The 20,247-nt window shown below is 44.9% G+C and overlaps 1 protein-coding gene across 2 annotated transcripts in view; it reads right to left on the reverse strand.

Annotated features, from left to right (window-relative positions):
• CASKIN1 (CASK interacting protein 1) overlaps nucleotides 1-20,247 on the reverse strand; it is a 197,648-nt gene that overhangs the window by 4,652 nt on the left and 172,749 nt on the right. For both annotated transcript variants that reach the window (XR_010786424.1, XM_066576569.1), the window contains exons 13-20: nucleotides 17,060-17,175; nucleotides 16,117-16,186; nucleotides 13,208-13,302; nucleotides 8,008-8,118; nucleotides 6,900-7,001; nucleotides 5,721-5,859; nucleotides 3,230-5,245; nucleotides 319-703 (exon numbers count right to left, since the gene is read on the reverse strand). Coding sequence is in view for 1 of the 2 variants with exons in the window: in XM_066576569.1 (XP_066432666.1) it covers nucleotides 319-703; nucleotides 3,230-5,245; nucleotides 5,721-5,859; nucleotides 6,900-7,001; nucleotides 8,008-8,118; nucleotides 13,208-13,302; nucleotides 16,117-16,186; nucleotides 17,060-17,175 (3,034 nt within the window). In the remaining variant the exon portion in view is untranslated. The remainder of the gene's footprint in view (nucleotides 1-318; nucleotides 704-3,229; nucleotides 5,246-5,720; nucleotides 5,860-6,899; nucleotides 7,002-8,007; nucleotides 8,119-13,207; nucleotides 13,303-16,116; nucleotides 16,187-17,059; nucleotides 17,176-20,247) is intronic.

Below are 20,247 nucleotides of genomic sequence, written 5' to 3' on the forward strand. Positions count from 1 at the left end.
TGTGCTCTCTGGTCAAACAAAAATGGCGTAAAGTTTGTGCTGGTCATAGCCTAGAGAAGGCAATACAACCACATTGATGATCCCTCAAATATTTCATATAATCCACTGGGATTGGCCAGGATTAGAAAAATATGGCTGCCTATTCCCACAAACAGTTCACGTGTTGTTCGGTACTGCAGCTCAGTTCCTTTGAAGTGGTTGAGATGGCAATACCATACACAACCTGTGGCCAGGTGTGGCGCTGTTTTTGGAAGCCATGTTTTTCTACTCTTTGATAACCCCTATTATTTTTCACACCCCATGGAGACCCTCACTCACTCTTTCTGTTGGTCCTCCAGCTTGATCTTCTCCTCCACAGCTTGCAGAGCCGCAGCCAGCGAAGCGCTGGTCTCCTCCAGCTTCTGCTGCGCGGCTTCACTGCCCCCTCCTTCTATGGAAGAGCTGGTGATGGACAATCTGGGAGGTTTGATGGGAACCTGTAGGGGGTGACCCGGAGTCAGGGGCTTAGCGGGGCTGGAACACAGAGACGGAGGAGTGCTGGAAGGTTTGATGTTGTTTGGTTGCTTGACGGGAGACGGGGCTGGAGTTGAGCTTGCACTAGAGGATTGAATGATCGCATGGGGTTTGGAGGGTTTAGGAGCTGTTGGGGGAGGAGTAGGTTTGGGGGAGATAGGTGGAGGAGTTCCCATTACCTTCTTTACTTCTGAAATACAGAACAAGATATATGTTAGAGAATCAACTGGTTTAACCCTTTCCAATCCACTCTCTGACGTCTAAAGATATTCGGATTGAAGCCTGTACAGCTCCGATGTCGGAAGACGTCCGGCAGGGTATTCTTACTGTATATTACTGGCTGCTCTGTTGTCGGGGGCCTCAACAGCTCTAGTCAGCAGATGTCGCCATTGTATCAAGACAGAAGGAGAAAGCCCCCTAGGAAACTCTGAATCTAAAATTGGATTGCAAAGGGTTAAAGGAAATCTCCACTTTTGACTGACATTTACCTCCAAAGCTAAATCTGCAATGCATTCTGGAAGCTCAGAAAATGCTTATCGGAGTAAAGCTAAGCGGAAAGGGAAACTAGAAACACATTTCAAGCTGTAACCAGCAGAAATCGGGAATCTGCTTTGGAAGAAAACATAATGTAACATTAAGTGGCATATGTATTATTCTTGTATGCCAGACTTCTGGGGTACAACAGTTGCAAACTATGCTGCATGCTATAATTTGCCACTTTTTATGTTGACCGCTTCCACTTTTTTAAAGAGCGGATATGGCTAATGAAAAGAGGCGGGTCCTTGCCGTCCCTCTGATTTACTGTATTTACACCAGAAGTTGGTGTGAATTATAGCTGAAACCTAAACCAGCTCGTAGCTTGTGGTGTAGATGACAATCTGACATACGGAGGTGCCACCAAACATTACAAATGTATCAAGAGGTTTGCGTCTCTTCATACGTTTGTTGTGCTTACAGTACACTAGTGTAAACTTTACTTAGACTGGCATATAAAATGCCAGCCTATGTAAATATGCCCCAAAGTGAGAACAAGTAAGTGGGGTCTCACTTCATTGTAGTTATACACCAAGAAGACTTAACTCCTTCACCCCTCTATCCATTATCCTGCTATAGGACCTTATTAGGTGAGTAGCAGTCATATATGAGCATCACCACTAGGGGCACTAAGGGCAATGACTATTTTACAGGTCCACAGACAAGCGTGGACAATTGCATGCATGGCTGGCTTTAGCTACGTGCAACCCGAGCAGTCACACAGGTTGATGGCTACAAGCTTATAGGACGGGAAGTAGGCGAGTGTAGGTTGGGGAAGACCTGCCCCATTAGGCCCACCTGGCTAGATGATCTTTTTCCACCATGCAGCAGCATCTTGTGAAGTTACAGAAATCATCCTCCATCCTCTTCCTGACTATTTCCTAGCATCTGATGTGTTGCAGTCCAACTGTCCGCCATCAGCACCACCCGCAACACAATCATTTAGTTCTGTTACCGTATTTGTATTACATTATTGCTTCTGGTGCTGTATTCATGTACCAAGCCTGGTTCTGGTTATGTATTTATTTACCAAACTTGGTTCTGGTGCTGTATCTATGTACTGAGCTTGGTTCTTGTGCTGTATTTATGTACTGAGCTTGGTTCTTGTGCTGTATTTATGTACCGAACTTGGTTCTGGTGCTGTATTTATGTACCGAGCTTGGTTCTGGTGCTGCATTTATGTACCGAGCTTGGTTCTGGTGCTGTATTTATGTATCGAGCTTGGTTCTGGTGCTGTATTTACATACTGAGCTTAGTTCTGGTGCTGTATTTATGTACCAAACTTGGTTCTGGCTCTGTATTCATGTACCGAGCTTAATTCTGGTGCTGTATTTATGTATCAGGCTTGGTTCTGGTGCTATATTTATGTACCAAGCTTGGTGTATATTGTATATATATTATAAGCTTGGTCCTGGTACCATATTTATTCACTGAGCTATTTTGGTATGAGAATGCTTTTATTTTGCTGCGTTCTACATAAGAAGACTACAAGCAGACTGCCTACCAATGCAATATATATTATTTTTTTCTTATGAAGGAAGGATGCTATCTATCCTAAAGCAAGCACTGATTGCATGGTAATAAAACACGATAAAACAAATGGAAGTGAATGTCATCCCCGGGACGCATCTAATGACCCCTCCTCATCGCAGTTCTTCATACTTGGACATCTCACACCTCCCATTAATTCCATGCATGCGGCTCAGTGAAATAATCAGATTAATGGTATCTCATCAGCTTGAGAGGATTAATATCAGCCAAGTGAAAACCACCGCAGCACTTTGTATCTTTAATTCTAATACTCATGACACTTAAGGTAATCTTCTCACTCGGAGGTGAGGGGAAATGGTGCTGCCTCAGAGTAATAGAAAAAATCAGTGTGATGCAAAGGAATATGAGTGTAAATAAAAGCTTAGTAAGCGCAGAATAATAGAGAGAGACTAGTAATGATCATAATGAGAGCCACCATATTTCACAGCCACAGTCTTGGGTTTCATGCAAAAAACTGTGTTGAGGTCTCTGTAGAGCGCTATCCTTCTCATTTTTGGAATACACTGCATGTAGGATAATACATTTAGTGCATAGGGATCCTACCACTAGCCACTCTGTTACCTCTGAACTAATATGCCCAATTATACCAAACCTGAAAAAAAAAAAATCAGTATTATCGGACACTTTTTACCTCCTCCATGGCCCATGACTTGAGTCTTCTTTGTGGGGGTAGAAGGTGTCTTTCCAGAAGGCTGAATAATGGTGGGCTTTGGTGATACAGGTGGTTTAATGCTGCGTTCTGGGGTCTGCATTAAGTGTTCTGAGCTGTCCTGTCTTGCGCCCACACTCATCTCCGAAACCGGACGGCGTTTTACTGTGCCCATTCCGTTTTGATACACAACCAATGGCTCTGCTCCTCCGCCGTCCTTGTCTCGGGGCTTTGGCCTGCGTTTCACCGTGTCTGATTCTGTCAGCAAGAATTTCACATCTCCAGGATGCTGGCCCTGCCTGGCCCTCACCCTGCGCTTAAGGGTCACACTGGACTCCACAGAAGCCAAGTCTGCATGTTTGGCCTGTTCTACTGTTGGAGAGCCTGCCTGCTCCGTCCTTGATGGGCGTGGACGGTGTTTAACAGTCTGCTTTCGCTCTTCTGCAAAAGGGATTACATCAGAAGGACTGCGAGGAGAGTCTGGGGGCCTTGAGGCCTCTTGGCGTTCTCTTCGTGCTGCAGCCACTAGCCCGGTTACTGGTCCACTTATAGTTCTTCGACGATTGACTACCTCTCCATCCAATCCAATGGCTTCACGGTGCTTGACCCCAGCCACAGTCCCTGGAAGTCGATGAAGTTCAGGGCTGGCTGGATGTGGCATGAGGTGAGAACCATACCCTTCGGACCCCCGTGGTCTCTGTCCAGATAGTCCCCTTGGTCCCCCACCAATGGATGATAGTTCTAGCATAGCAGCAATGCTCTTCACACTGCCAGCACTTCCAGTGTCCACTATGCCACCAAAGTCACTGGCTCTCCGGTGTTCCCTATAGCCCTCTCCACTTGCATCGTCAGCAGATAAACCATCACCGAGATTGGTCCCAGAGATGGCAGAGCTAGAGCGCTTAGGTGGTGGTGGTGGGGGTCCTTTTTTCCTGGGACGCACTGCAAAGGACTGGCTGCGATTAACGTTCTTGTCAACCCCAGATTGTGCTCTTACAGAGTGGCTCCTACCCACTCTTCTCTGTCCTGTACCATACGGACCCCCATCAATAATTAACTGCTCTTCTTTCTCTCCATCAGATGCTGCATATCGATTCAAACTATGTGCCCGCTTCTTAGGACGTCTTTCTCCCTCCTGAGCACCTTCATCATCATCCTCTCCCTCGCTACCCGCCGGTGGAAGGCATAAGACTGGAACTGACACTGGCAACACAGGCACTGCTTGTACCAAGTGGGTAGGGACTCCTTCACCTTCAATAGGCTGTGGAAGAACATAAGCAAAACCTCTATGGGTGGGAGACTGAGGCAAGGAGCGGGGAGACATGGGTCGGTCAGAAGGTGGAAGAAGCTGAGGTGTTGGCTTCACTTTGGCAGTAGCTTGTGGGGTATTAACTGTTTGTGGTGATGATGGGGTTCCCTTAGTTGGCGTTTGTGGTGGCGTATAGCTCTGTACTCCTGGAGGAAACGACTGACGAGGTTTCCCTGGAACTGGTGGGACACTGGCCCTTTTTATTGAATGACCTTGCTTTAGAGGCCTGGATTCTCGAGCCACATCCTCTCTCTTCACTTCATCTGTCAAGTATTCTTGGCTCTTAGACATAACAGTGCTCGGCCCTTTGCTTCCATCACCTAAGAGTTCTTGGGAGCTGCTAATGTGCCTAGCTCGACCACTCAAGCTGCCTTCATGATGAAGCCTTGCTCCAGAGGGTCCTCGGTAAGAAGCTTCTCTTTCTCTGTGGTGTGGTGCATGGTTCATTTGCTTTTCAGAGCCATCTGGAGTGTCACTACTCATGGCTGCTTGTAACTCATCACTCAGCTCACTGTCCTGGAAAGTCTTCATTTTTGGGGAATCCACACCATCAGGTGGAGGAGAATCGATTGAATCCATGTTCTTCTGCGGTGGTCTTCTTCTCATGCTGCCTGAATCAAACTTACCATACTCTGACCTCTGGATCTCAGCCAGTTTCTTTACGGCCAACATCAACTTTTTTTGGTGACCTTAAATTAAAAATACAGAAAAAAGACATTGAGTTGGAGATGATTCAAAGCTCTAACATGGAAGAATTAGAAGATATAGAATACAAAGTTGGAGTAATAAAAGGAGAAAGTCAAATGAAAGCCATAGTCTAAAACTTTACTATTTTACTCACAACAATCCATCAGCGCATGTATACCCAGTTTCCCTGAAAATAGGACCTAGCAAGATTTTTGAGGATTTTTGAAGATGCTTGAAATATAAGCCCTACTCCAAAAATAATCACTAGTTACAGGTAATAAAAAAAATAGTGTCCAGGCAGCTATACATGTAAAAAAGTAAAATCTTTTGGAGCAAAAATTAATATAAGACCCTGTCTTATTTTGGGGGTAAACAGGCTATATATATATATATGGTACAATTGTAGTAACCAAACATCATACAACTTCTTATTACTTAACTTTTTATGACATTAGTTGGATTGGTGAATGGCATTACCCAGTTTGGTGATTCCAATCTCTTGTAGATCTTCCCAGGTGATATCAGTAATGAAATCAATGTTCTCATATCCATTTTCCACCAGGACCTTGTAATACTGGCCAAGCCCAATCATTGATAGCCAAAGGGACAGATTTGCCTGAATAGGGAAAAAAATGAGAGTATAAAAAATATTCATAATCAAGGAGGTTGTCTCCCTATCGACATGCCCGTCACAGACGGAGGTCTCAGCTCGATCCTCATCTAAGAGCCAGAAAGGAGGAGAGCTGCTCTGTAAGAACTTCTACCACTCTGGCGGATCTGATGACACTCATATTTTCATGACACGGCTTCCTCATCAGCTGTTTGCATGGGGAGTCTGAAGCCGGTCCCCTTGCAATCTGCTCTTTGCCATGCCACTTCCCTTAAGAAAGATGTAGTCTATGTTGTGTCAACCCCTATAAAGCATACATTTAGTCATCACAATATTTCTTTTCAGGACAACCTTGTAGGATGTCAGTGACCACAGGGTTTAAGAGTCGATTATCCATGATTTACTCAGGGCCAGTGATATCCAACCTTCCATTCCCAAACATGTAGCTAATTTTGAATATAGCTGTGAGGCGGAAAGGTTGTGCCAACTGATCTGAGGACATTGTAGGATAGACGTTCGGGTTGTATAAAGGTGGACACATCTTGTAAATAGTATTCAGCGAACCAAAAAAGTAGAACCCTATTTTGGGTGGAACTTTACTAAAAGTTTGGTTTGACGAAAACCCCACCCAAGTTCATCTTGGCCCAACCTGCTAAAAGAAAAAGGAAAAAGCAGACTAAGTAAAAAGAAGGCAAAAAAAGAAAAAGAAGTACGCAAAAGGAAAAATATTTTTTTTCCTTCTTCTACTTTTTTCACTTGTTCCTTTATTTTATTCTTTTTTCTTAATTATTTTTCTATTTCCTCATGAACTTTGCCTTTAAAATACCTCAAAAGTACTTAGATACACTCCACTCCTAGGTGATCTAAGAGTGCTATATAGGCCTAGTATAGCTCTTAGACGGTGTTATATACCGGTTTTAGGTGTATTGGTGAAGTTCCAATTGGTTTTGGACTAATTCAGACTAAACCAATCTTTTTGCCAAAATTCAGCAAACTGGCCAAACCAAAGTTTTCAAAAGTTCGCTCATCACTACTTGTAAACTCACTGGTTTATATTCAGGAAGCCATTCTCCAATATTGATGCTATTGATTTCAGAGAAGATCTTTTTCCTATGTCCGGGTTTAGTGACACCAATGGCTGTAAGATCCTGTGAAGAAAGCAGAACTTGATTTGTATCATAAATTGCTACTGGAGTGGATAGGATCCTAAATAAAGTCCTTACCACTTTTAGGCACCTGAGGGTTACTATGAACAATGTGAGTGCTATCATGGCCTCTGAGTGTGATTATGGGGGCTAGCATAGAGGTGGTCTGAGATGATGATGCCAATGAACCAATAGTGGGTCCTAGTGGACTCTTGGAATTATATTTACAGCACACTTGTCAACTCTCATGGATCATCTGAAAGGCTCCCAGAAAAGGGAAAGACCTGCAGAATTTCCTGAAGAGTTGGCAAGTCCCTGTTCACTGCAAATGCCTACTGGAACCTCCCGGAAAGCAGCATTATAGCCTTTGCTGCACTAGCTACAGGACTTCCAAGACTTCCTGAAGCAGCCCATGCAATAGAGATGGATAGACCCTGCAGCCCCTGCAGTGGAGCAGCTAGTGGAGGGAGTGTGTGTGGGTCGAGAGTCTTGGCTATGTGGGGGAGTGGGCTGTAGCCAGGCCTGGGTGCAAAAGATGCATGTGGGGTGTCCAATCATGATGAGGTTGGGGGAAGGGGGTGGGGGGGTGAAAAACATTTTAAAACGGAGGTTGTGCGGAAAAATGTTGGTCATGGGGGTCAAAACCCATTTTTTTAAAAATACAAGATATGGTGAAAAACGGAGCATGTTGGGGTAAAAATGATCTTAAAAGATGGGGGATGTTATGAAAAATGGAAGATGTGGGAGAGAAAAACAATGGAGAATGTTGTGAAAAACATTAAAAAATGGAGGATGTGGTGAAGAACACTGATAAATGCAGATTGTAGGGGGGAAAAAATCTAAGATGTGGGGGAGAATAACAGAGGATGTGCTATAAAGGGGGCACGGCTTATGATTCCAAATTTTGTGCAGTGCTGCTAAATCTCCCGGAGGGTTATTTCCAAAAGTTAACAAGTATGATTTAGAGATTCCCAATGTTAGCAACCACAATATGTTGTCCTCTTCTCACCTCGGGCGTCATCCGGCTGATGGTTGGGATGTCATATCCGGAATTGATAAAGTTGGGAGCATACAGCTGGAGCTGAAACTTGCACAACCACTGGAAGACAGCTTCTGCGCTCTACGGATGGGAGGAGAACTGTATTAGATGAGGAATCTGTCTTTCACATTTCATTTTCTGATACGTCCAAGAGATAGAGTCCCCCCCTGCATGATGGTGATAGTCAGGCAGTAAAGGTTTGTTAGCGGAGGCGGGCAGTGATGCATCGCTCTAGAAGTCTGCGGTACAATATACTATATTCTGCAATGTTAGCTCTGCACGTCTGACATTCAGCTCCAGTCTATGAATCCCAGGGGATTAGGAGCAATCTAGTGCTATATATCAATCTCCTGTCAGCGTGCCAACTCCAGCACATTTGGCGCATTTATCTTGATCAGTGAAGTGTGGCGCTGTGTTTGGTCTGCCTCTTGAATGTTCCTTTATGTAGCTGCACAAAGTGGAATTGGGCGATTTCCTGCGGTGCGCTTTGCCGCTGTTCATTGTTCGATGCATTTTAATTGGGACGTACCGGGGAAGCTATTGTTTTATTGCCTCCTTATTATTCTGGCTGTTGTGTGCTCTGCTGCGATAGGACTGGTCAGGCTGAAGGGAATAGTAACACAGCCAGTACAGAAATGAACCGCGAAAGAGACATTTCTATGAAAAATATACCATGGCGTGCGTTGCCATGGCACAAGACGTCTGCAATGGACAAGTGTGTATGCCAAACAAATACAGTAAAGGGCACAGTGCAACGACGGTAGGTCACGACTATCATGCGCAATGTGAGTGGTGCCAAAATGGCACAAGTAACGACCCGTGTTAACCCTTTCCAATCCGTTTATTTTTTCTCATCCATTCTCCCCAGCTTCAAATAAATTGGAGCTGGGGAGAATGGATGGAAAAAAATAAGTTTTCCATTCACCCTCCTGATCTGACAGAGTTCAGGAGGGTGCGGGTGGTCACCTCACCGTCGGGGGAATGCGGAAGTATTACTTCCGCATTCTCCCCTCGGCCTCCTGGCTCGGCGATCACGTGACAGCTGGGGTCAGGTGGCACCCAGCGATCACATGATTGCAGGATGGAATGCAGAAGTAATACTCTCCCTTCAGCCGCCCGGCGATCATGTAACAGCTGGGGTCAGGTGACAACCGGCGGTCACATGATCGCCAGGCGGAATCTCCGTGAATTACATAGCGCTAATTGAGCGCTATGTAATGTGTAAAGGAGAAGGCAGAAAGGATTAAAAACACTTTCTGCCTTCTCCTCGGGGGTCCTTGATGAGGACCAGGGCAGGAGTGTATCTGCACCCGATGTGTCTGATGATCGGGTGCAGATGCTCCCCTGCACTGCAGTGCCAGGCCTGTCACGACATCTGAGCTGTGGAGGAAAATGATGATGTCGGCACAGGCCCGACATTGGATTGGAAAGGGTTAAGTGTCAAGTGCGTCCTCGTTTTACAACAGACTAGTAATTATTAGGAAATTATAAAACCAGTGTTTCAGCTGTGCTACATGCATTATGATCCCCACACATTACACACACAGCTCTACTACATCCATTTTGATTCCCACACATTACACACACAGCACATGAAACACACAGCTCTACTACATCCACCTTGATTCCCACACAATACAAACACAGCTTTGCTCCTCCCACAGCAGTGATGTCACCGCAGGTCCTTTAGCTCACCAGATCTCTGTGGTGGTGGTGGTAGGTCGGTGTCTTCTGTCAGGACCGCTGAGTTGTGTCTGAGATAATAACGGCTTAGTTGTATTCTCATTTTGTTATTTTTGTCCTCCCCTTTTCAAGAGCCCAAACTGTGTTGTTCTTCTGTCGGTCAGGCTCTGTGTTTTATATATCCTGTAGGACCTGCGATGACATCACCGGGGGCGGAGCATGAGAAGAACCCACATACACTGCTTTCTACCAAACTGCAGAATGACTCCTCCCACAGCAATGACATCACCACAGGTCCTTCAGCCCACCAGATCTCTGTGGTGGGTAGGTCGGTGTCTTCTGTCAGGACTGCTGAGTTGTGTCTGAGATAATACCGGCTTAGTTGTATTCTCATTTTGTTATTTTTGTCCTCCCCTTTTCAAAAGTCCTAAGTGTGTTGTTCTTCTGTCGGTCAGGCTATGTGTTTTATATATGGTGTAGGACCTTCAATGACATCACCAGGGGGCAGAGCGATGACATCACCAGGGGCAGAGCATAAGAAGCACTCACATACATACTCACTGACAAGTGGTCGTTTGTAGTTTGATTTGATGATGTATCAAAGGGATAAGGCTAAATGTACAGCCTTGTACTACTCTGCAGTTCAAGAGTGGAAATCACATTGCATGACCTGCTGGTTCGGTGTCTGTAGGTTGTATTCCTCATACAAAACGCTGTACAGTAACTTGATATAGGAAAAACTGTTCACCTGTGTTACAGGAACTCAGCTAAGCTGATACATGTGTGCATATAAATGAACCTGCTGACTGTTTCCAGTGATGACCCCAGCAGAATTGTGAGCACATTTCTGAAGTATAATACAGGATGTAACTCAGGATCAGTATAGGATAAGTAATGTATGTATACAGTGACTCTACCAGCAGAATAGTGAGTGCAGCTCTGGAGTATAATATAGGATATATCTCAGGATCAGTACAGGATACGTAATGTATGTACACCGTGACTCCACCAGCAGAATAGTGAGTGCAGCTCTGGAGTATAATACAGGATGTAACTCAGGATCAGTACAGGATAAGTAATGTATGTACACAGTGACTCCACCAGCAGAATAGTGAGTGCAGCTCTGGAGTATAATACAGGATGTAACTCAGGATCAGTACAGGATAAGCAATATATGTACACAGTGACTCCGCCAGCAGAATAGTGAGTGCAGCTCTGGAATATAATACAGGATGTAACTCAGGGTCAGTACAGGATAAGTAATGTATGTACACAGAGACTCCACCAGCAGAACAGTGAGTGCAGCTCTGGAATATAATACAGGATGTAACTTAGGGTCAGTACAGGATAAGTAATGTATGTACACAGTGACTCCACCAGCAGAACAGTGAGTGCAGCTCTGGAATATAATACAGGATGTAACTCAGGATCAGTACAGGATAAGTGATGTATGTGTACAGTGATTCTGCCAGCAGAATAGTGAGTGCAGCTCTGGAGTATAATACATGCTGTAACTCAGGATGAGTACATTATGAGTAATAGTTGCAGAAATGTTTGCAACAAATCTGCTATATGTGAATATACTTGCACATATACTTTTACTTATTGTTGACCTGTCATTATGAAGGTACTCCTGAAACCCTATATATAAACCATAGATATTAATACTATACATGCAGTGGCGGTGGGTCTCCATGACCTCATGGTGGTACTAAATTATATAGAAAGAATCTGATAGCTTCCAGCTCCTACATAAAAAAGCTGTGGTGCGTACACAGACCTGCACTTTGGTCTGGCTACTTAAAACTAAATACATGGAGCTGGGATCTGTCACCTGCAGTAATAGAAGACAGAATAAGTACAGACATGTCTGGGGACAAGCAGAGGCAGACGGCTTCTCTTACATATGGCCATTAGTCACGACTGGGAGATCAATGCATATATTGATTGAGGATAAGAATAACCTCATTCAAGGTGAAACCTCTTAACTCCCATGGCTGAAATGGGGATCTATCTGCAGTACAACATTCTGCAGGTAGGGGGCGAGCAAGCGTAGAACACACTGGAAGAAAGACTAAAAGTTTTCTGAGTAGTCACCCTCACTCTCACCTGTCATTCAAAGTTTTCACTAATCCATTATTATAATCCACGAAGAAGGAGTAGAGGTATCTATTATGGTCCATTCACATGGGTGTATTTCACTGACAGCACACGGTCCTATTATAGCCAATTAGGCTGTACATACTGCTGCTTTTTTACATGGACTGCCGGTCCATTTGAAAAAAAAAAAAGAATCACATCGGGTCCTATATTCATTCATATTACAGACAGGAATCAGATATGCAATGTCCACTGCCCGTGGGTATCAGACAGAACATGGATGTGTGTCGGTGTGCTGTAAGATGTGGGCTGCACTGGAGAATATCAGGTACAAGTGGCCATCTGAATATGGCCATCTGAATCCAGTATTAGGCAAGCTGATTACTTAAAGGGATCAGTATCTCGAGATCAGCAGAATAGTGAGTGCAGCTCTGGAGTATAAGATAGGATGAGATGATCAAAACATGCCTACTTTCTTCCAGTAACAGAGCCTACCCTTGTCCATTGTTTTTTTTCCAGTGCTGCAGATCAGCCATGGATAAGAACAGACCATGAAAGCAACCGTCCGGTCCTGGGACAAACTTTTCCCGGGACTGGAGGGGAAAAGGAAGATTACCTGCAGCTCTCTTTTCTTGCAATTCTGCCATGGACCTGTTGATTCCCGGAGCCCATCTACGGCTTTCCAAGATGGCAGCTGCATCTTGTCACTACCTGATGCACACGGTGTGTCGGTAGTCCCTTAGACTACCAATGAGAGCAGCTTTGGTCAATCCAAAAACAGGATGAAGTGTCCTACTATTCTGTACACTGGATAGTGAGAGGGGAGGTGCAGACATCTTGGAAGACCAAGGAGAGGGCCCTAAAACTTGCAGTCAAAGAGAGTAGAAGGTCATATTACTCCACCCAGAGTCACAACTTGATGCTTCTGGGTCCCAATGCAAAACCTGTAACAGGGCCCAAACTATAATGCTTTATTCATAGTACTGGGCTCCCTATATGGAGAAGAGAGGCCTTATGGGCCCCCTAAGGCTCATGGGCCTGGGTGCAACCGCATCCCCTGTAGTTACACCCTTGCCGATCCAGGGGTGGGGCACATTTTGTCCCAGGGACCGGAGGGTTGCTTTAAATAGTGACATAGTTGTAATGGTTGAAAATACTACCCTCTCCTACAGTGTCACTGGAGGCGAAATGTGAAGGTCTCCCATGATTGACATCTATACCTCAGATCTGGGGGAGCTGCATTAAGATTTAGGGTATAAAGGGAGACAAACGCGCTCTAGAAAGTGACTGTCCCTCCTGCCGGATGCTCTTCATGTACAATATATACACTGAAAATAGCTTGTCTTCTCTATATTAGATTAACCCCATGAACCCTGTCACTGCCTACCTTTCCCTCTGTCATGGCTTCCATCTTCTTCGGGTGGTCTCCATACGACTGGTCAATGTAGGGAGAGCTTGCGATGCTCTGGGGTCGTGCGGATCCTTCAAATAAATTAGAATTGGTTTTAGATTTTCAGACACGTAATATAATGATGGTATCCGCCGCCTCAAATCCCAGCTGAGGACGGCTACGAATTGGCAGATAATTAACAATAAAAGCCTTTATGAGATAGAAAATTATCGAAAGAGAAATAGAATTCCTAATGCAAACCGTCTATGAGGAGGGTTACACAAAGGACACTCAGCCATTCACAGGTCACGAGGCAGGAACGGGATAATAAACCTTATTGTGACTGATATTACAAAGCAATGCAGGGGGATAGATCAGAGCGGAGACATGCATTTACAGGAGGAGTTACGAGGAGGACGGGACAAGGCAGAATTAGAGGAACCAGGATACAATAAGAAACCGAGAGAGTGTTAGTAAAAAAAAAATAGGATTATACTGTAGTCCATCAGATTAAACCCAAAGAAGAGTCGATCAAGGGTTAAAGCAATACAATCGCTTATTTCAATGCAAGTATTAGTTGTATGAATACAGTAGGATTTAACCGTAAAGTAAAATTCCACCTTTTATCATCAAGTCATTTCTAGGTGCAAGATTCTGCTCTGATTATTTCTTAATATATCTGGATAGCAATTACTGATACAAAGCTCCAAACCCCCTGCACAAATTTAAATAATAAAATTCTGCCTACCGTCAGTCACCACTAGAGGGAGCTCAGGCGTTTACTATATGCTGTGTTATTCTTGAGTTCTTTGCTTAATCTATATGCAGTGAATGCCTGAGCTCCCTCTAGTGGTGGCTACAGGCAGACAGAAATGTTATCATTTAGTGCTAAGTCTATACAGGGGATTTGGAGCTTTATATCAGAAAAATGGAGCTCAGCTAATTATAAAATATATGTTAAGAAACTAATCAGCACAGAATTTAGGACCTACAGATGTAGCAAATGTTAATTTGACATTTAACGTGTTCTAATAGCTACTATGTACTACAATGCTGTAAATTGAGTTATCATGATGCACCCGTCATGGTAACGATCGCTGCATCTGTATGTAGATTAAAAGGGTGGAAGGACACTTTAAATCTAAAGAATCCTCAGTAAATATAAGACCTGGAATCGTTAAAAATTCTGTTCAGTTTTAGTTCGATCAGTTTCTTGGAAAGTTGAGTAACAACTGATTTTGCCCCATAAGTCATCGCTCAGATTTCCTAAACTACTAATCTAAGTAGTAAGCAGCAGTAGGGGAACATGTAAGGTTTCACTGTACAACTAAGCAGATTAGTAGTTCAGGAATCTGTCATGGCAGCCATATTGGTCGGCATCCAGCTTTCCCAACTTGGAAGCTTGAAGTCTTATATTTAGTGGTGATTTTCCCCGTTAGGGGTTTGTTAGGGTTTGCTATTAGACCTCAACTGAAAATGAACCGATGCTTCTGTAGAGAAATACTAAGTGCGGCCATACACACTTTATCACTGAGGAGAACATCTGTGTTCTATTGATTTTAGGCACGGTTGTATCGATGTTGGTAGAAACCCCTGGGCAAAAAGTTTATGGGGGCTCCCTCCACAGTAGCAGTGTCCTACAATGGGTGGATGATGCTCACTATAGAATCGCCCTCCCTGCTGATGTCAATGGGACCCGATGGGGTAATGTACACTGAAAGGCCACCTTATTAGAGACACCTACTCTCTCAGGATTGGCACTTCCCTCTATGGAAATTCTCCCCGTGACCCCGGAGTGCAGCAGAAAATCAGGTGACAAGTTTTCCGTGGATCAGTTTCAGTGTGAATCCACATTAGATGGGAAAATCCAGCGATCTGAGTGACTTCCAAAAAGTATGATAATCGGCCCTAGACTAGCCGGGGCCGGGATGTCACTGCCGACCTTGTGGGGTTTTGTCATGTAACGGTGTGGAGAGTACACTGAGAATGTTGTGAGCGAGTAAAAGCATCCAATGAAAGGGGATTCTATGGACAGAAACAACTCATTGCCGAAAGGGGTCAGAGGAGGATGTCAGGAATTGTTCTGATGAATTGGCGGCATACAGTCAAGAGCAGCTGAATACAATGCTGGTGCTCCATTTAACAACTCGTCGTTCCTTAGCACGGAAGGGCTATAACAGCAAACAAGTTCCAGCGCCATTCTGTCTGAGACAAAGAGAAAGGCGAGATTCCTTGGTCCAAAATAGTGCAAAAATTGGAACACTTAAAAAATTATCAGATGAATCCGGATTTCTGTTGCCCCGTGCTGATGGGAGGTCATAATTTGGCGCAAGCAGCATGAATCGATGACCCCTTCCCGTCAGCTTATCAGAACATGTCAGCACTTCCATCTAATCTGCAGCAACTACAAGAGCTTCCTGTCCGCAGGGGCCGATATTCCTGCAGAACCATTTCATCACGTAGTGGAATCTACGTCGCAACAATTTGCCATGGCTCTAAAGGCCAAAGGAGGTCCAGCGTGCTACTAGATGGGGGTCTAGTAAAGTGGCCATTCAGTGTATCATTGTGCATTAGAAAGGCCTTGCTGCCGTATAGGCTTGGGAGACCTGGAGAGAACTTAGTGGCGGAGGCCCTTATTGCGCTGCCTACTATCTGGCAGTGATTTTTAGACGATCAGAATATCTACTAAATCTGTTTCGTCTTTTATATACAATTTTGTGAGTTTATTAGCTTTATTAGTTGGGGAACCCGTAATCTTACAGGTTGGACTTTCGACCCTAAAGGTCTGCCCCCTCCCTCCTCTACCCAACCGTGCGGCCCGCTCAGTATTGCTGTATTGTGCATCAGGCTTATTTTCTAGAAAATCCTGCTTCTCAAGACTGGATTTTTTTCGTAGCTTCACGCACCTGTGTGGCCCTCACAGGCGTCTGCTGGCTCCTGCCCCAATGCCTTCTGGGAAAGAACAGTGGCGAGCAGCTGAAATGGAACGGACGTGAGGACAAAACCAAAAGAAAAGGATGTAAAGAGGAAAAAAGTGAGATGGAGAAATATGGAACGTGATGTCCTATCGCCCACTAATCACGGTGCGTTCTGTACATACATATATATATATATATATTTGCAAAGTGTTCTTTTAAAGCCAGGTCTTCGCTATGGAAGCTGAGATGCGAGCTGCTGTTCCCAGGTCCCTGAAGCTGGAGAGCTGCGGCTTCAGGACCGACATGGATGGGACATTATTGTTGCCACTGAATTTCTTTACCCTAGTATGGAGCAAAAAGTAAACTTTTTGACCCTGCTGATAGCAGCCCAGATCTCAGCTTCCTTGACACCTGTATGTATGACAGACTGTTGAGTCTTCATTATTGTCAAACCTGAATTCTCGTGTTTGGAGTGGAGTTATGCTCCTTTAAGACGAGCCCATCCTCGTTTGAACGAGCAAGTGACATCACAGCTAACTCGTTCGAACTCGTGCAGCCTGTTTAGACAGGCAAATGGGGGGGTGATAACATTCGCATTACCTATATTTGGCAGAAGCAAATGTATAATGCCACTCCAAACCGGATGAGACCTCCCATTTATTACGTGTGATGCTGGGATCTGTAGTTCTAAGCTTCCTAGCAGCATAGCCCTCACAGGGTTAATTGATTGAGCTGGCTGGGTGTGGTACTTCCTGCTAGCCAATCTCCTGGGTCTGTGCTCATATTTAAACACAGCTCCTGGTCAGTCTCTGTTCTGGTGTTCAGGGTGAGCAATCAATTAACCCTGTGAGGGCTATGCTGCTAGGAAGCTCAGATCTCAGCAACACACGTAACACCATTTTTATGCCACCCATGTTCCCACTCTGTATACCTTCACCCCCTCTGCGTTAGCAGGTATAGCATGGGCGCTGCCAGCACTCTGGCCACTCCCAGAACTCCGACCACTGGTGGCACTTCCTGTGCTGCCCATGCTGCTGCGATCACCACCTGGCATGGGAGCAAGAACATATTTATATTAAACAGAATTGGGGTTCACTGGCATCAGCATATAAAGCCTCTCATGCATTGCTGTTAGATTATACATGATGCCCCATGTGGTTGGGTTGGAAGCGGGCACCATTCATTAGTATATGCTTTATATTGCTATAAGACACAGCTTCCAGTACCCTCAGCGCATGCCTATTCCAGCATGGTCAGCGGTTCTTCTGGCACACCCAGGGATTGTAATGTCGTTGGCACGGCGTGCAAAACTGTCGGGTACTGAAGCAAAAATAAACTGTGATCTGATGGAAGACACACAGCGGAAAAAGTGAGAATGAATAATTCATGAGACAAACGGACTGAGGATGGGGGTCGGCGGCTGCTATTTGTGAACAGGACCCATGATACTTAACAATAGCAACCGCCCTCTATTCCATTTCGTCGGTCCCAGATTGTGGCGCGTGGAACAGCAGTCAGGTGGTGAAGTGGTTAATAAAGTTGGTCACTTCGAGGAAAGGCATAACTTGGCAGGAGAGACGGAGGAATCTAGTAGCTTAGATGCTTTATCAGACTTAAACACTTAATCCGGATTTTGTCGGCAGCATTATGAGTTAAAGGGATTGTTCGGGATTGGAAAAACATGGCTGCTCTCATCCAGAAGCAACGCCATGACTGTTCCTAGGTTGTGTCTGGTATTGCAGCTCAGTCTTATTCATTTCACTAGAACTGAGCTGCAATACCACAGACAACCTGTGGACAAAGGTGGCGCTGTTCCTGGAAGAAAGCAGCCATATTATTCTAATCCTACCTTTTTAACATGTTTGTCCAGATTCATAGAGAAGATGGGCATCCCAAATGGGGCATCCATCTGTATTATATCCATATCATGTACTGGAGCATATGAAGATACCTCCTATAAAGGGATTTTCTGAGACTCCAGTATTAATGATGAGCCTTAGGATAGGTCATCAATCTCTGGTTGGTGGGGATCTGCCTCTCAGGACCCCTGCCGATCAGCACTCTGAAGAGCCTGCAACGCTTGGTTGGGCGCTGGGACCTCTACACTGCATACCAGGCACAACGCGGTATATTTCATGTGCCTGGTATATATAGCAGCTCAATCCTAGGCACATGGCGTCACCGCGGTGCTCACATGGGTGCTGTGGTCTCTTCAAACAGCTGATCGGTGGGGATCTTGAGTGGCAGACCCCTACTAATCCCATACTGATGACCTTTCCTGAGGATAGGACATCACTATAAGGCGGCTTCCCACGGATGTGTTTGTGCACACATTGGCACTCGCAATGCGCAGAGAATAGAACCCATTGTGTTTAATGGATTCATTCTCACTTCCGCTTTTGCGTGGGCAGTTTACATATGCAACAAAAAAACAGCGACGTGCTCTATTTTGGTGAGCATTTCCCCATAGGAGTCCATGGTGTTGCTCAGGTGCGCACTGAATCCCTGTGTTAATGCACAATGGACTGCGCAATTTTGCGTGGAAACCGATAAGACATGGGACTAATTAGGCTGCACAGCCTTCAAAATCACAGTGATGGGAACGGTCCCTGGCAGTGCAAAAAATAGAGCAAAATGCACAGAAATGCACAATAAGGGTGCCCACCCACTGGCGTTTTTTTTACCTGCGTTTGCGTTTTGCGTTTTTCCTGCACAGGCATAGAGATAACATGTGTTCCTGTCCACTGGCGGTTTTTTTTTGGTCCGTTGCGATTTTTAACATAGGAACTGTCATTTGCATATGTGTCCTTATTTTTCTCTTAATGCACCCATGAATGTCAATGGAAATGGCGCGAAAAACGCGCGGAAAACGCCGCGTTTTTCACGCGCGGAAATCGCAAACGCCAGTGGGTGGGCGCCCTAAGTCACACTATTGTATGCGTTTTTGGGCATACACCCGTGGAAGGCCACCCTTATAGTCTTGAAAAAAACCTTTAACTCTTTAAAGTACCTTTACATTGTGCAATAATCGTCCAAATTATGGCAGGAAACAGCGAATTTGGGCAATAGTCATCCCATGTACAAGCGGCCATGAGAAATCACTCACTTGTCAGAGTCCCTTGGTTTTTAGCAGAACAAAAAAAACCAAGTGACTGTCGGCCCGTGTGAACAGGCAGTCGTTCAACTATAAATGACTGCCTGTCTACTGTGGATGGAGGCGGCCGACCGGGACGATGTCACTGAATGACTATTGCTCCTGTGATAATAAGGCGATTGTCGGTGGGACGGCTGTTGGGCGCCTATATGCCCGGCAGTTATCCCATGTAAAGGTATCTTTAGTTTGCCATGCCCATTACATATTTGCTGGCACATTATCTAAAGCCTGACACTTGAAGTTTCAGCAGAAGGCCATGTTGTGTCATTTGAGATCCCCATTTTTCATGTCACAGCGGTGGTCAAAGGGGAATTGTCCCAAGGTCTATAAACAAATACAAAAGAGGTCATTTCTGCAAAATCGAGCGGGTGAATGAGCTTTTCTCATAGTACAAGATGCACGGAGCGCACAGCGATTCCTTAAAATGCTCCCAATTACAAGTTACACACAAGTGACTGAGATCTCATTGTCCCCGGGAATCGTTGTGACAGTCTCACTGGCGTTTATCTCTGTAATCGTCCCCTCTGGATAGAGTTCACAATGCGGCGGCAAAATGGGCAAAGACCTCAGCTTGTAGGAGAACTGGGGGGAGGATATCTGGTTAAAACCGTCCATCCAGGCTGCAAGACTGATAATAGAAGCTCAGTGCTTGTCTACAATTGCCAGAGGGCCTTATCCTAGCAATATACAATTAAAGCAACCCTTCAGTCCCAGACAAACCAAGAAGGCTGCACCGCTTCTCTGACTACCTGATGCACACTGTGTATTTACATGGTAATACAGTATGTGTCAGATCCTGTTCAGCCCCAATGTTGATCCAGAGAAAGGCAAAAAAATCCAAAAAGTGCATCGGTAGTCTAAAGGCCCATTTACACGCAACAATTATCGCTCGTTTGACTGCAAATGAACGATCATCGTTGCGTATATACGCTGCCATCGTTTACTTTTCGGCTGAAGGATGATTT

The sequence above is a fragment of the Eleutherodactylus coqui genome, chromosome 8, assembly GCF_035609145.1.
Source record: "Eleutherodactylus coqui strain aEleCoq1 chromosome 8, aEleCoq1.hap1, whole genome shotgun sequence".
Taxonomy (NCBI): domain Eukaryota; kingdom Metazoa; phylum Chordata; class Amphibia; order Anura; family Eleutherodactylidae; genus Eleutherodactylus; species Eleutherodactylus coqui.